This window comes from Helobdella robusta (assembly GCF_000326865.2).
Source record: "Helobdella robusta unplaced genomic scaffold HELROscaffold_64, whole genome shotgun sequence".
NCBI classification, from domain to species: Eukaryota; Metazoa; Annelida; class Clitellata; order Rhynchobdellida; family Glossiphoniidae; genus Helobdella; species Helobdella robusta.
The window spans coordinates 624,405-636,893 of NW_008705358.1; the positions used below are offsets into that span (position 1 = coordinate 624,405).

At 31.1% G+C, this 12,489-nt stretch overlaps 3 protein-coding genes across 3 annotated transcripts; 2 read left to right on the forward strand and 1 right to left on the reverse strand.

Moving 5' to 3' along the window:
• Positions 1 to 3,821: 3,821 nt before the first annotated feature.
• HELRODRAFT_88378 (hypothetical protein) lies at positions 3,822 to 4,054 on the forward strand (the record flags this gene model as incomplete). The annotated part of the gene is made up of 2 exons (XM_009029963.1): positions 3,822 to 3,890; positions 3,953 to 4,054. Coding segments are annotated over 2 exons (171 nt in total), but the record flags the coding sequence as incomplete, so codon positions are not given.
• Positions 4,055 to 5,566: 1,512 nt separating this feature from the next.
• On the reverse strand, positions 5,567 to 6,479 carry HELRODRAFT_180757 (hypothetical protein; the record flags this gene model as incomplete). Its single annotated transcript, XM_009030049.1, has 3 exons — positions 5,567 to 6,008; positions 6,191 to 6,260; positions 6,386 to 6,479. 3 exons carry the CDS (start codon positions 6,477 to 6,479, stop codon positions 5,567 to 5,569), a joined length of 606 nt encoding a protein of 201 aa, XP_009028297.1.
• Positions 6,480 to 8,752: 2,273 nt separating this feature from the next.
• HELRODRAFT_88502 (hypothetical protein) lies at positions 8,753 to 10,638 on the forward strand (the record flags this gene model as incomplete). Its single annotated transcript, XM_009029977.1, has 6 exons — positions 8,753 to 8,890; positions 9,063 to 9,200; positions 9,272 to 9,470; positions 9,686 to 9,841; positions 10,061 to 10,279; positions 10,469 to 10,638. Coding segments are annotated over 6 exons (1,020 nt in total), but the record flags the coding sequence as incomplete, so codon positions are not given.
• Positions 10,639 to 12,489: the final 1,851 nt, after the last annotated feature.

A 12,489-nucleotide genomic window follows, 5' to 3' on the forward strand; every position in this document is an offset into this window, starting at 1 on the left:
AGTTTGCAGTAAATCACGTAAACTTTAGTTTATTCCTATGTAACGTTCTTCATAATACAAGCCTAAGCGTAAACTTTGAACTTAATTTAAGCCTTAATTTTAGATATTTATAGAACTTTACTGCAACGTTTTGTTATCTTCTTCAAAATTATTTTTAAAATTATTTTGAAGTAAAATAATAAATTAAAAGCTAGAATAATTTTTAGTATAGGGTTGGTTTTATTTTAGAGAAAAAAATGAAATCTGGATTTGTAGTGTTGTTTGGGGTTCTAACGGCTCTGGTTATTTGTGCATATGGCTAGCATTTCCCCGTTTTTCTTTCAATCATTTATTCATTCATTTGTGAATTCATTCTTTCAGTAATTCATTTATTCATTCGTTCGTTCGTTCATTCATCATTCATATATACATATATAAATTAATTTGTTTGTTCTGTCATTCATTAGGGGTATTAATTAATTCATTTGTTCGTTCGTTCGATCGATCGATCATTCATTCATTCATCAGTTACGCATAATTTATAATTTAATAACAATAATTTATAATTGAATTTCAAAGGTTCCGAGTTTTACACTGACGAAGAAGCCCGGCAGATTTTAGCTAGAAATGGTTTTTCATTAAAAATGGCTTATAAAAATAATAATACTATTATGAATTAATAATAAACCTATAATATATAAAATAATAAATAATATGATAGCATATTTAATTTTTTTATTTTATAGGAGTTCAAGTTTGCTGTGAAGACGTTAATTTTCAGAACATAAGAAAGAATACTATAGATCAACTTGCCCAATTGAAATTGAGATCCGATTGTGAAATTATCGTAACATGTTATTATTAATCAAATTATTGTTATAAGAGATAATAATATAAAAATGTTATTAATAATAAGTCATAAGTTTATATACAAACGCAAACTCACACTTATAATTATATTGATAATAATCGTCTGAACTTATAATTATATTTATATTTTCATAATTTTTATTAATATTAATAGCCGCAATGAAACCGAGCCACTTGACTAGCGGCAACAAAAACCATGGCACCGGTCACAAAATTGATTTCAAAATACTCCCTTGTATCACCAACTTCATCAAAAGAAAGTATAGCTATATAGGTTTGTTTGTTTGCGTTTGTTTGTTATAATTCAGGAAAAAAATACTATGACATCATGGTAGTAACGTCATCCATCATCTTATGTTACCGTTATCTGGTCCGAATGTTGCCTGTTTGTCTATCTATCTATCTATCTATCTATCTATCTGTCTGTCTGTCTGTCTGTCTGTCTGTCTGTCTGTCTGTCTGTCTGTCTGTCTGTCTGTCTGTCTGTCTGTCTGTCTGTCTGTCTGTCTGTCTGTCTGTCTGTCTGTCTGTCTGTCTGTCTGTCTGACCGAAACTAAATGGTTACCGAATACCTTTTGTATGGGACTCGGTTCTTGCGATTGCATTACTATGTGGTTTTTTTTGTGTGTTTGTTTGTTTGTTTTATTCAATTAAATTCGATTTTAACCATTGTTACAGGTGTGCGTGAAAGTGACAAAGCCGAAAAATACAAAACCGACTATGGAAATGTGTATGCTCTGACTAGTGACCACTGGGATGCCTTGTACCTCTAGAGACCCAGGACAGGACACACACAAAAACATACACACAAACACATACACACACACTCAAAAACATACAAACACACGCACATGCACTTAGATATTTATTCACTCCTTAAAGTATTAAAATGAAATATATACATTTAATAAATATCTTGACCTTAAGGACTTATTAATGATAGCCTAAGTTGAAAGATGAAACTCGACTTTAGATTTATTAAAATATTGACTTGAAAATTGATTTTTTTTATTATTCATTTTATTATTGTTATTAATATTGTTGTTGTTGAATTAGCTGACAAAAACGACCAACTATCTTTACTTATATAATCTAAAAACTTTAATTCAACTCAGCATAGACAAAATTATCACATTTCTAACAAAAAATTTACGTTCATTGCTGATATGCTGCTAACGTTAAAATTTAATTTTAATCCTCCGCCGACAACTTTCGGTGAAATAAAAATATAAAAAAAAACACGAAAGAAATAATATTCCGTTGATATAAATTAGGCATTAAATTGGTTAGGTATTTTCTGCTGATATAACTAAACTTTTAGAAAAAATATCCATCTATTAAAAATTAAATAAAATAATAAATGAGTATAATAATTTGAAATTTCAATTTTAATTTTTGAATTTGTTAATCTTCTTAATAAAATTAAAAATATAAATTTAATTTAATGTTAATTAGTTGATTGTTATTTTTTTAGGCATTTTAAATTTTTAAAATGTTGTATAAATGTTTCTTTGAAGTGTCATGTCATGTGTTGCTAAGAGATTTAGGCTAACCAGAAATTTTTGGAAATATGATTTCTAAATAATTTTTTTAAGTTTCTATTTTTCTATTAAGATTATTTTTGGAAATATGATTTCTAAATAATTTTTTTAAGTTTCTATTTTTCTATTAAGATTATTAAGCTAGACTACTACAAAGAGCTAAGCCAAGGAGAAAGAAATGCTTGAGCCTCATAACAAGCCACTATTTGAACTGGACCCCCTCTTTACGAGGGCCTTGAAGTTGATGCATTCAAAAAGTTCAACGTCACTGGAGGAGCTGAAGAAATTATTTGAAGAAAGTTTATCGAACAAAAGATCAGAAAGTAATAAATCAAAGGTTGGTTTTAATTTAATCAGCTGTTTATTCATTTTATACATTTTTTAAGTTGATTTATTTAAAAAATTTTATAATAAAATTTGTTTTACTTGCTGTTCTACTGTCTAACTACAAACTACTGATAGTATTTAAAAATCTTTATGAACAACTAAACTAGATAAATATTTACTCTTCCTAGTCTAAAAAAAGCTTGCCCAATCTAAAAATAATTTCCTAATATGAAAAAAAAATGTTTAGGGTGATGTTGTCCTGAATAAAAATATTGAAATAAAAAAGAGAGAACAGATAGAGAAACTATACATCGACAAGGTTGTTAATTTATAATTAAATAATGTTTATTATTATTTTTATCATCATTATTTTATTCATATATCAAATGTAAATATAATATGTTATTTTTTGAGACAGGCAACCCAAGAATTGAAGGATCTGAGCGATTTGCAAGCGAAAAAAGTGAACTTAAACAGCAGTGGTAATAATAATAGCCCCATCAAAATTAAAGATCATATCGATCTAAATTCAAGGTTAATATTATAATCATGCTTATTTATGGTTTTTTCTTCAACTATAATAATGTTATTAGTATTTTTTGTTATCATTTTAATGGTAATCATTGTAATATTAATAGCACAGACCAGCTTAGCAGTAGAAAGCGTAACCTATCTAGTGATGATAGTGATACAGAGTCAAGTGGTAATGAAAAGACGTCGAATAGCGAATTGGATGATCTCAAAATGCAACTTGATATAAGCAGTTTGTCGTGTGTCGTGTGCAAGTATGTTTTGTATGTGTGTGTGTGTGTGTGTTTGTTTGTTTTTGTATGTTCGTGTGTGTGTTTGTTTTTATGTTTTTTGTCTGCTTATTTTATGTTTTGTTACATTTCTCAACCATTCAATTAATTATAGTTATTCATTCATTCATTCATTCATTCATTCATTCATTCATTCATTCATTCATTTTCATCACTTTATCAGTCTAAATTTTCAAACAAATTCTGCTAATCAAGAGACTTATCAATCAATCAATCAATCAACTAACCAATCGGTCAATCAACCACCGACCGTTTAATCAATCAAAACGTCAAAAACATTAATAGGACTCTATCGCAGTCACCTAGCAATAGACTTGTTGAATGCCAAGAATGTCATTCTCTGTATCACCAGGTTGTTATCAGCTGAATGATTGACTAATTGATGAATAAATTAACATAAATTATAAACACCAGGAATGTCACAAGCCAGCTATAACTGAAGATGTGAACGATCCGAGATTCGTCTGGTACTGTTTCAAATGCTCGAAAAACCTCAAAAAAATTGTTAGCTACTGATAAAAATTTGTATCCTTGTGTGCATGTGCATTTGTGTGTACGTGATTGTGTTTGTGTGTATCCGTGTCTTTCGTGATTTTTCCACACCTAGGTAACAAAGCCGCCAGCAAAGAAGCTGAAAACGTCTCCAACTTCATCGTCGTCGTCATCATCGTCGTCGTCAAATGTTAGAAATTCTCCTTTGCCATTCACGAAATCGTCAGCATTACTGTCGTCGTCGTCAACTGCTCTTCTGCAGCAACCATTTAAAAGAATTGAGCAGCCTATTAAGGTTGGCTGGTTCGTGTGATTGATTTGTTGGCTGGTTGGTTTGTGTGATTGGTTGGTTGGCTGGTCGGTTCTTTTATCCATCTATTGATAATATACATATTTTATTAACTAAAAATCCAAAATCATTTATTTAGGTTTTCCAAAAAATTCATAAATTCGTTCCTATTATTTAAAAAAATTGTTAAATGTTTTCTAATTAACTATCTTCCTTTTCCTTCTACAAAAATGCAGCCAATCACATCAAAGGACCCACTGACGTCATCGAGCAAAGGGGGCTTGGCAGGTCTGGCCGCCAATTTGGCAACCAACAAAGACGTTGCCGGATTTAAGAGTAAACATTTCCCCACCAACGAATTAGGAAAACCGTTGATGAAGTTATCAAAACTTGGCCCAGATAAAACGCCAGCAAAAGACACGAACAACAATAGTAACAGCAGTAGCAATGGTAACAGCAGTAGTAGTTTGAGTGTTGTTAGCAAGTTAGCAGCTGATAATAAAATTAGTGGCTTGGCTCAGAAGTCGTCGGCTGCTACTACCTCAAAGTTAGCTGGAAGCACGTTCTCGTCTGCTATTGCAGCTTCGGCTTCTTCCATGACTTTTTCTGGATCGTTGGCGCGACTAAACGCCGAGACTGTCGCGTTTAAGAAAGCTTCTAGCTCAAAGACGACTGAAAAACGTTGAAACTTTCACCGAAAGTATGCTGCAGTCAGTGATAAGTTTTTGTTTGTGAAACTTGAGCGCAGTTCTCTGTATAGTTGTGGTCCTGTTTGTGTACTGTGATGTTTTTTGTTGGAGCTATTGTGGTTATTATTGTTGTTATTTGTTAGTATTGTTATTATTAATTATTGTTATTATTATTATTATTCGGAAATATTAGAGCCTGATTCTTCCAGTATGTTCGTGATTGTGAAAGTTGTCCGTTTGTGTGGATTTAATTCAATTCAACACATTTTCGAATGACTTTTTATTTGGAAAAAGAATTTTCAAACAATTTTGAGCATTATATATGTGTACAAATATAACTCATATTTGTTAAATTCAATATAGAATAAAGTGTAATTGAGAATTTGTACGTATAGATGGATCTGTCTTAAGATAATGAATTGCTTTACAATTCAAACGTAATCAAATAAAATTTTCGTCAGAAGTTCAAGATTACTTTTTAGAATGACGGTTCAAATAATTGTTGTCGATACCAATTTAAATCAATATGGCCGAACACCGGATGAGTGTATTGAATTTTTATCCGATACGAACAAACCCGTTTCTTCTTTTACCGGTCGATTTTTTGCCGATTCTAACGAATCCACTTCGTCTCTTCACAAGTTCATCCTCCGGGATAATTTCCTCATCGTCCTCGTCATTCTCCGTGTAAATGGCGCCACTGTTTCGGCCAATTCTCACGAACCCACTACGGCGTTTGTTCCATCTACTCGTCGCTGCTTCTTCGTCGTCTTGCAGCCAGTCTGTTGAACGTTTTTGTTTTGGAGGTGATTTCTCGATTTGGAGGTGAGGACTGTTTTTGTTGGTTACTGGTGGGGTGGATTGGATTGATCTGCCTATTCTTACGAATGCGGATTTCAGCTTATCTCTCAAGAAGTGGTTGCGAAGATTGTTATTTGAGTCGTCGCTGGTGTCTGCGCTGTTGAAGTTGTATTCATAGCTGTCTGGGTCGTCGTTCAACCTATAATCAATGAGCAGATGGAATGTGATTTTGTGAAATGAAATAGCATGATAAAATGTTCCTTATAAAGAGATTGTTCGATAACTCACTGTACTAGATAATATATAATATTTGTCATTCAGCATTTAAAAACGTCAAAATCACAATATTTCCCAATTATAAAAATTCAATTTCCGAAAAACCTCTCGTTGCCCTGTTGGCAGTTGTGTAAGCACAACGACTGCTCGCTTCTGCCGGCTAATTTGTAACAATCTGAAAATCAACGCAATTATATATATATTCAATTTTGATTCAAATAACTTCTGCATCAATGCTATTTCAAAAACTTTATATAAAATCAATTTATCTTAATAATTTTAAACATTTCCATTTTATACCGTTACTGCAATCAGCGAGACTGTCCATCGACTGACATCTTGTCATGAGGCTGACGCACAACAATAGCATTTTCATTAACAGTCGTCCAAACATTTTCTTAATTTTTTATACAATCTGTTAACTACTCTATAATTTTATTGATAAGTAACTTTATAATTTTAATATGTGAAACCTATCGTAGCTACACAAATTATGGACGAATTATTGTATGAAGTTTTTGCTCTTATCTACACTGTGACCATGCTGACAATTTCTTAACAGTTTGTCGTACGCGCATAAAATTCATTCAATAGTCGAAATAATTACACGAAACAAATCTTGATATATTATTGTATATATATATATATTTCGAGCTATCATTCGCCATAAAAGCTGTAACACAGCTTTGTAGAAAACACAAAAATCTGAGAAATGCTATCCATCTGATTGCTTATATAGACCTGACTGAATTTGATGCATACCGTTACAATTCTTTCTTTCTTTCTCTCTCGCTCTCTATTTCTCTTACTTTGTTTTTTATTGTAAATATTACAATAAACGGAAGATGAAATTTTGATTAAAAAATTGAAAACATTATGTGGTATATTTTTTGTTCATTCATTACAAAGCTCTTCCGTGAATATTTTATAAAAAATTAATAACTAACTCATTCATTATTTATTCAATTTCCTTAACGCATTTTGGCGCACTAACACTGCACCATTCGTGTGGCAGTAATTGCATTCACACGTACGATTTTAGCAGATAAAATAATTTCGCTTCTTCATTTTTTTGTTGCTCTGTGCTCAAAGCTAAGTGAGTGAGTAAGAGGGAGAGAGCGAAAAAATGTAAAAAAGAGACAGTCAGAGATAGAAACGAAAAAAGAGTAGATAAAGAAATACAAAGAGAGAGAGAGAGAGAGAGAGAGAGAAGGAGAGAGCGAAAAAATAGGAGTAATGATTCACAAATGATGTAGAGAGTCGGATAGCAGCATGGTTCCTGAATAATTAAATTCCTGTGGACATTAGTAAATTGTCATTTGACGCGAGGAAGAGGTCACATGAAGTATATAAAGAGGTTAATCTTATAATGGTTTCATTTATTTCTATATTGTTTTCTTGACTTTTTGTCATCAAATTTTATCCCGTTAATGCATTATTATATTAATATTTTATGAATGCTATGACACTTATTTAAAAATATATTAGAAAAATATAAAGTAAAATAAAGTTGTTTTTGTTCGCAACTTATTGGCTAATAATGAATGAAGTTTCACGCAGTTGTTCTTAATATAAAGTATTAACCATTCAATTTCAACTACTCATCACTGCTCGATGCCCAACTAGTATGTGCAAAGCTATCAAACTTTCTGAACATTTTTCTAAAAGTGTTTTTTGATGAGAACAACCAGATGGCAAATCCTCAACTAATGCATTTTGTGTCCTTCAAAAAATATTTGTTGACCATTGCTTCTTTACAGCATTTTCGGTTGCAGACTCAATGACTTCTGAATATTTCACCTTTTTACAAATGCACAAAGTCCTGCTCTTTTTCATTGGGTTTCGAATATTGCCTTATAAAGGCCAGTTTATTTTCTTCATAATTTTGGTCTCCAGGCATAGATTTTAAAATTACAGTAACAATTTTACGATTAAGGTCAAATTTCATCTGTCACGTGTTTGACCATTGCCACAATTCTAGTGTCCTTATACTTCTATTATAACAATCTTAACACTACTATTTTTTGTCTTCCATTTATCAGCAAGTTTTCAAATGATATAATAACAAAAAAAAACATTATGTAAATTTCTTTTGATGTTAGGCGCATGTAAAAGGATTTTTATCTTACTTACTAAAGACAGGTGCACGTATGATTTATTTACTTTTAATCATTTTATTTTATATTGATCCGATTCTTTCTAAATCGTTCGATATTTATCTATTTATTAGTTCAAAAGGCGCCGTACGTATCTTGGTCGGCATTTAATTCGTTTTTTCCTTTATTTATTTTGCGTATTTATTTTTTTCTGATGTTTTATGTTTAAAATATGACAAATATTATTAATAATAATGTGACCACCTCTGGTGATGAAGGACACAAAATTAAAAAAAATCTAAACAGGCCAAGAGGTTAAAAGTCTAAAAAATTAATCTTTAATTCAATTTTTTATTTTTTTTTACATAAAATTTTATTAAATAACTAAATTAAATCGTTTGAGAACGTTTATTTCACTAACTGAAAGTAAAGTTTCGTAAATTAATTAAAAAAAAATGAAAAATATGAATTTTGAGCTTAAAACTTAAGTATTATAAGTCTATCCTATAGTATAGAGAGCGATAGCAGATTTACACTAAACTACATTTACACTAAATTTACACTAAACACCTCAGATTCAAAGTTCAAACAGCAGAAGCTACCAGCCTGGCAGCCCATACTCACAGCAGAAAGTGTCTTACCATTGTTGTTTGCTGTTGGGGTCTCATTTATACCTATTGGTATTGCATTTCTAATTGTCACCAATGCAGTAAGCAGAATCTAATTAAAAAATTTATTGAATTAATATAAAAATAAAATCAATTAAACTTGTGCGGATAAAAAAATTTAACTAAAATTTACTTATCTAATATTATAACATGAAACATGAAAAGTATAAATAATGATCATTTTGCAACTTATAACTTTTTATCACCTAAAAGGTTAAAGAGAAAGTGATAGATTACACATATTGTGTTTCTGTAGACAATGCAAATGCGACTTGTGCTAACATCATCTCTGACAACATCACCACAGTTTGTAAATGTCAGGTCCAATTCAATCTGGAGTCTGATTATCCTGTAAATTTTTTTCTTTTTTGTTGGTATTTTTTTTTATTCCATAATTTTATTTTTATAAACTATGCATACAGGCTCCAGTTTTCTTGTACTACAAACTGAAAAACTTCTACCAAAACCACAGACGCTACGTAAAATCTCGTGACGACGACCAACTCTTAGGCAAGGATAAAACAGGAATGTCAATTTCTGAATGTGAACCTTTCTATAAAGATTCAAACACTGGCCTCTACTATGCGCCATGTGGGGCTATTGCCAACAGCCTTTTTAATGGTTGGTTGACTGGTTGGCTGACTGGTTGGTTGTTGGGTTGGTTGGCTGGCTATGGCTTAGTTGATCAGGGGAAGGGGCCCAAACAAATTAGAAGGAGGGAGAGTTAGAGTAGCATCTATCAAATTTTTTCTCATTTTTATATTATTTGTGTTTGAATGCAAAAGATAAATAAATTATCACACCATCATCTCATCACCATTACATCACCATTGCAGACACCTTCAGCCTGTCTTACCAGTTAAATGATCCCAACATCACTAATAGTGACATGAACATAGCTGTTAACTTGATCAAGCGTAACATAGCCTGGCTGACTGATAGGAATTCTAAATTCCACAATCCCCAGGATTTTTTCGATGACTCCATCACTGGTAGAGGAGCCAGTAAGATGATGTTTTATTTTTCTAACTAAGAAACTTATTTGTGAATAGATAGGTGAATGGATGGACAGATAGATAGATGGGCGGATAGATTGATATTTTTGGGGCTATTTTGTATCACACTTTTTTTTTATAGCCTTTTCCCTAATCTTCCTCCTTATTAATCCTACTCCTAATCTCTTAATGTGACACCGAATTCAAAAATTACAGTCTTCAAGAAATCAATCCAACCGTTAAACTGGAGAAAAAATGTCTACCAACTGGATACAGAGGATCCGACGAACAATGGCTACAACAACGAGGAGCTAATGGTTTGGATGAGAGTGGCCGCTTTCCATAATTTTAGGAAACTCCATAGACACATAAACCATACCGGACTGTTTAAGAATGGATTGAAGTCCGGAAATTATTCTTTTATAATTGAATATAGTAAGTTGCTAGTTTTCCATTCATCTCTGCTAAAAATAGGCGGAAGATGGAATAGATAGATAGATAGATAGGTAGGTAGGTAGGTAGGCAGGTAGATAGATAGATAGATAGATAGATAGATAGATAGATAGATAGATAGATAGATAGATAGATAGCAAGAGCCAAAAAAAATTTTTTTTACAAATCTAGACTACCCGGTGACAAAATTTGACGGTCGGAAGAAACTGATTCTAACTACAACGTCCTTTCTCGGGGGGAAGAACTCTTTTTTAGGCATAGCTTATCTCGTCGTTGGCTGCCTTAGCATTGTCATCGGTGTCATTTTTGTTATAATTCATTTTAGAGTCGGCAAAAAGTAAGTTCACTTTTAAAATTTTTTTAAATTTTTTATCTTCTTAATTATTATTTAATAAATTTATATAATGATAAATTATAGTTGAGGAGTAATGGTAGTTTATGAAGTTTTGTTCAGTACATTTTGATGTTGATTCAGTATTAGTATGTGACGGTTATTGTATTATTCATTTCTAAAAGTTTTATTGTTATATGCTACTGGTGTTGGTCTTATAATTTATATTTAATATAATCTGACACAGCGTAATGTATTAATTTATACATAGGCTTTCTACAGGAAGTTTGGTTGTGGCATGAATGTTTTTATATCACGGTAATTAAATAGTTTTTGTAAGGTTGGTAGTTAGGAACGTTAGTTAAGGATATAGCCAATATGTAATTATTTCACTCTTGGGTCCAACTCTTTCATGAATTATCTCCCTATGTCTTATTGCAAAGAGTTTGTTTCATCATTAAATCTCTACAAACGAAATTTATAACCAGATTTATCCCACAAAAAAAAACCATAACCAAATATTCTTCCACATAACCAACCATATCTCGACCCAAACTTTTTCAAAAAAAATTTTTAATCTCTAGAACTCATTCCCTAAAACGGCCTCTGAATAAATACACGCCCTACTTCGATACGACTATGATGGACAGGATAAAGCCGACACCGAATTTAACCACCTTTTAGGGATATTGTGGCATGGCTTGTGGCATCATTTGTTTTTTCAATTTATCCGAGTTTTTTTTTAAATTAATTTATTCGTTTTTTTCCTAATTCGTTTTTTCCATGCTTGTTTTCCTTCATTCGATCATTCGGTTGTTTTCAAATCTGTCTTGCTATCTTTTACTATATAAATATATATTTATTTATTAATTATTTTTTTATAACATACATTATTGCTTGACTGTACATATTAATCTTTACATATTTATATTTGTTACCATGATTTTTGAATGATCTACATGAATATGTATGTATGTATGGAGAGAGAGAGGAAGAGAGAGAGAATGAATGAATGCATGAATGTGGCATATACACACACAAGTGAATTAACCATCTAAATGATATAAAATTATTTTTTACAGCTTTTAGCTTATCTTATTTATTCAGTTGAATATCAAAAGTGTTTAAAAGAAACTGAGTGAGTGAGTGAGTGAGTGAGTGAGTGAGTGAGTGAGTGAGTGAGTGAGTGAGTGAGTGAGTGAGTGAGTGAGTGAGTGAGTGAGTGAGTGAGTGAGTGAGTGAGTGAGTGAGTAGGTGAGTGAGTGTGTGAATGAGGAAATGAGTAAATAAATAAATGGATAAATGAGGGAATGAATGAATGGTCGTACGAAGGAATACTTGGCTGGATGAATGATTCAATGTTAACGAAAAAGTCTGCCAAAATATCGAAATTCAATCTTACTAGTTGGCATGGTGATGCTACCACAACAAGCATATTATAATGACATAAAACTTTTATTATTATTATTATTTCTTTATTATTATTTTTATTTTGTGAAAATTTTCTAGGATTTCAGCTTCATTTGCATGTCGTTCCATACAGTCAGTCAGTCAATCAAAAATCATTTGAATAAATTTGCATTGCTTCTATATTCGAATTATTATTACTATTTGGCATTGTTATTATTATTATTTCCCGTCACTATTGTTATTATTTCTATTATTAATTTTATTATTTTATCATTAACCAAATGCTTGGTCAGCTTGTTAAATCAAGATATTACGTTTAACCTATATATATATATATATATATATATATATATATATATATATCCGTCCATATTTTATTTATTTAATAACATTTTTATATTAAAAATAATAATAATATTAATATTAGAAAAAATAACAATAATTAAAAACT